At 42.9% G+C, this 2990-nt stretch overlaps 1 protein-coding gene across 1 annotated transcript; it reads left to right on the top strand.

The window, feature by feature from the left end:
* The first annotated feature begins 412 nt into the window (after positions 1-412).
* On the top strand, positions 413-2314 carry LOC114148393 (transmembrane protein 136-like). Its single transcript, XM_028023633.1, has 2 exons — positions 413-602; positions 1404-2314. The coding sequence occupies exons 1-2, from the start codon at positions 413-415 to the stop codon at positions 1916-1918; spliced, it is 705 nt and encodes a 234-aa protein (XP_027879434.1). The 3' UTR covers positions 1919-2314.
* The last annotated feature ends 676 nt before the right edge of the window (positions 2315-2990 follow it).

Here is a 2990-nt window from a genome sequence, read left to right on the forward strand (position 1 = left end):
GCTGGTATTTCTTCAATATGACGGTTGTGTCACGTGATTAGCTGGGTCCTGGAATCTGACATCCATTGCTAATGTCTGTGACCTGAAGTAACGTCGCCACTTTTACAGCGAATTTTTAGACGCTGAATTTGAGACAGCGAATTTGAGCAAGTTGAATTGGAGGACACTGAAAATATTGCATTTGAATTTTGAAAAGTTGAATTTTTTTATATGCTCAATTTTTTTAACACTGAAAATTTAAACTGTGAAAAATATGTATATTGAAAATTTGATCACTTTGAAATAGGAATGTGAATTTTTTTAATACTTGAAAATTGCAACCATGTACAAATAATGACACTGAAATTTTTTCATGTTAAAAATATATTCTGAATTTATTTTAACACTGAAAAAGTTAGCACTAATATACAACATGCCTGCATTGGAGGTGATCTGCAGCCTGATTGGCTGGCTGTGCCTCTACCTGTTGTTCTGCTCCACCTTCTCTCACCGAGGACCCGAGTGGAACTGCCGCTTGGTCACCTTGACCCATGGCGTCATCATGGTGCTGCTGACGGCATACGTTGTGTTTGTTGACGGTCCCTGGCCCTTCACACATGCAGGTCAGCAGCAAAACACAGAAACTGTGATGCGATGGTTCAGTTCGAAGGCAATCATGGCGCATTGTTACTCAGAACAATAAATCCAAAGCCAATTTACGATGGTTCTCTATGTTTAAACCAAATATTAAGTGGTTTTTATTAAGAATGACTGAGATCATTTAGGAAGTCTGATTCCCAGAAGTTGAAAAAAGACCAGAAACCATTCTGCTGCTGTTGAATCTGAAGACATGCTGAGCATGGACACAAAAACAGGTTTGGTGGGTTTAGCTTTGCAAAGAATAAGGGGTTAAAAGTATCACACTAAACCTGTAGATCTCAAAAAATGAATTGAAGACGGATGTTATTGGTCCTGCTAGGGCTGCACAGTGGCGCAGTTGGTAGCACTGTTGCCTTGCAGCAAGAAGGTCCTGGGTTCGATTCCCGGCCGGGGTCTTTCTGCATGGAGTTTGCATGTTCTCCCTGTGCATGCGTGGGTTCTCTCCGGGTACTCCGGCTTCCTCCCATAGTCCAAAAACATGACTGTCAGGTCAATTGGTTTCTCTAAATTCTCCCTAGGTGTGAGTGTGTGTGTGCATGGTTGTTTGTCCTGTATGTCTCTGGGTTGCCCTGCGACAGACTGGCGACCTGTCCAGGGTGTACCCCGCCTCTCGCCCGGAACGTTAGCTGGAGATGGGCACCAGCAACCCTCCCGACCCCATTAGGGACAAGGGTGAACAGAAAATGGATGGATGGATGGATGTTATTGGTCCAATAGTTACATTCTTATAGGATTAAGATTAAATTTTTTTATCTTCTCTGCAGGTACAGAAAACACTGACCTCCAGATATTTACCCTGGCAGTCTGCCTCGGCTACTTCTTCTTTGACCTGGGTTGGTGCGTGTGCTACCGGAGGATGCCCGCCAGCATCGTGGGCATCCTCCTGGCGCTGCTGATGGGCGTGTCGGGCTGTGAGACCTGCGGGGTGATCTTCGGCAGCGAGATCACCAACCCGCTGCTGCAGAGCCGCTGGTTCCTCCGCCAGCTGGGACTCTACGACAGCCTGCTGGGCGACGCCGTGGACCTGCTCTTCATCCTGCTGTTCGCCATGGTGCGCGTCGGCCTGGGGACCGTCATGTTTTATTGCGAGCTCACTTTGCCCAGGACTTTGCTGATAATGAAGCTTGGCGGCGTGGTCATGTATCTGCTGGCCTGGGTGTTCATGGTGGACATCGCCAGGTTCGGCTACAAGAAGACCACGTCCAAATACAGGAAGTGGATGGTGAACCGCGAGCTCAAAGAGACAAGCGAAGAAAAACCAGTTGGGCACGAAGAGTGATTGAGAAGACTAACTCAACCGCTTTCACATGTTTTTAACAGACGCTAAATGAATTTATTTATTTATTTTATCTGCGGTACAGTGGACTGCAACATTTTTAAAGTCTGTGTAAAAACAATTCTGAAAAACCTTGATAAGTACATTTATTTTGCAAACTAAATAATGATCTGACAGTGAGCAGAGCATGCGCATTAAGAGGTCCGACCTTTAGAGGAACTGCCAGCAGGGGGCGCAACTACATACATACTTTCCAAGGTGTATGCGAACATGTCATCGCCCCCCCTGCTCCCTGACATAAACTTGTATAACTCATTTTTAATTAAAGTATCAATAATAATAAATGTACATATATGTGAATAAATTGTTGCCCTCAGGACAATTAAAAAAAGAATGAAACAAAAAACAGGGCAATATTTCATAATTTAATATATATTTGAGCCAAAGAGCCACTTCTGTTAGCCTGTGTCTAGAACCGCCTGTGAGCTGCAGGTCTGAGGCTTTTTGTTAGCATGTTTTCTATCATTCTTATAGCTTGATAGGAAGCCTGATCCAAACTGGCAACCCACATTAATAAAATGGTGAAACAATATTGACCCCAAAACAAGGAGGGTTAGGGTGAGAACTGTCCATATAGCACCGTGGAAGAAATGTTTGAAGGCTTGTGCATGAATCAAGATGTATTTGAATCAGCATATAAACGATTTAGTAGGAATGGTGTTGAAAAGGCAAATTAAAGAAATCTGGATTAATCCATATAGTAGACCGCTGTTAAAAGCTTGGAATGCAAATATTGATATCCAATATTGTGTTGATGCATATGCATGTTGTGTTTATATTGTATCTTACATGTCAAAAATTTAACGTGAAATTGGTTTTCTTCTAGGAAATGGACAGAAAGAGAAGCAGCCAAAGAAGGAAATGTTTGTGCTAAAGAAGCTTTAAAGAGATTTGGTAGATTCTATTTGCATAACCGTGATGTTTGTGCTCAGGAAGCAGTGTATAGACTCACCAACATGCATTTAAAGGAGTGTTCTCGGAGTGTTATTTTTATTCCAACTGGTGATAATATTGT

The sequence above is a fragment of the Xiphophorus couchianus genome, chromosome 7 (genome assembly GCF_001444195.1).
Source record: "Xiphophorus couchianus chromosome 7, X_couchianus-1.0, whole genome shotgun sequence".
Classification (NCBI taxonomy): Eukaryota; Metazoa; Chordata; class Actinopteri; order Cyprinodontiformes; family Poeciliidae; genus Xiphophorus; species Xiphophorus couchianus.

Coding starts and splice junctions, on each gene's coding strand:
- LOC114148393 (XM_028023633.1), top strand. CDS start 413: ATGCCTGCATTGGAGGTGATCTGCAGCCTGATTGGCTGGCTGTGCCTC. Junction 603..1,403: donor CTGGCCCTTCACACATGCAG/GTCAGCAGCAAA, acceptor TCTTCTCTGCAG/GTACAGAAAACACTGACCTC.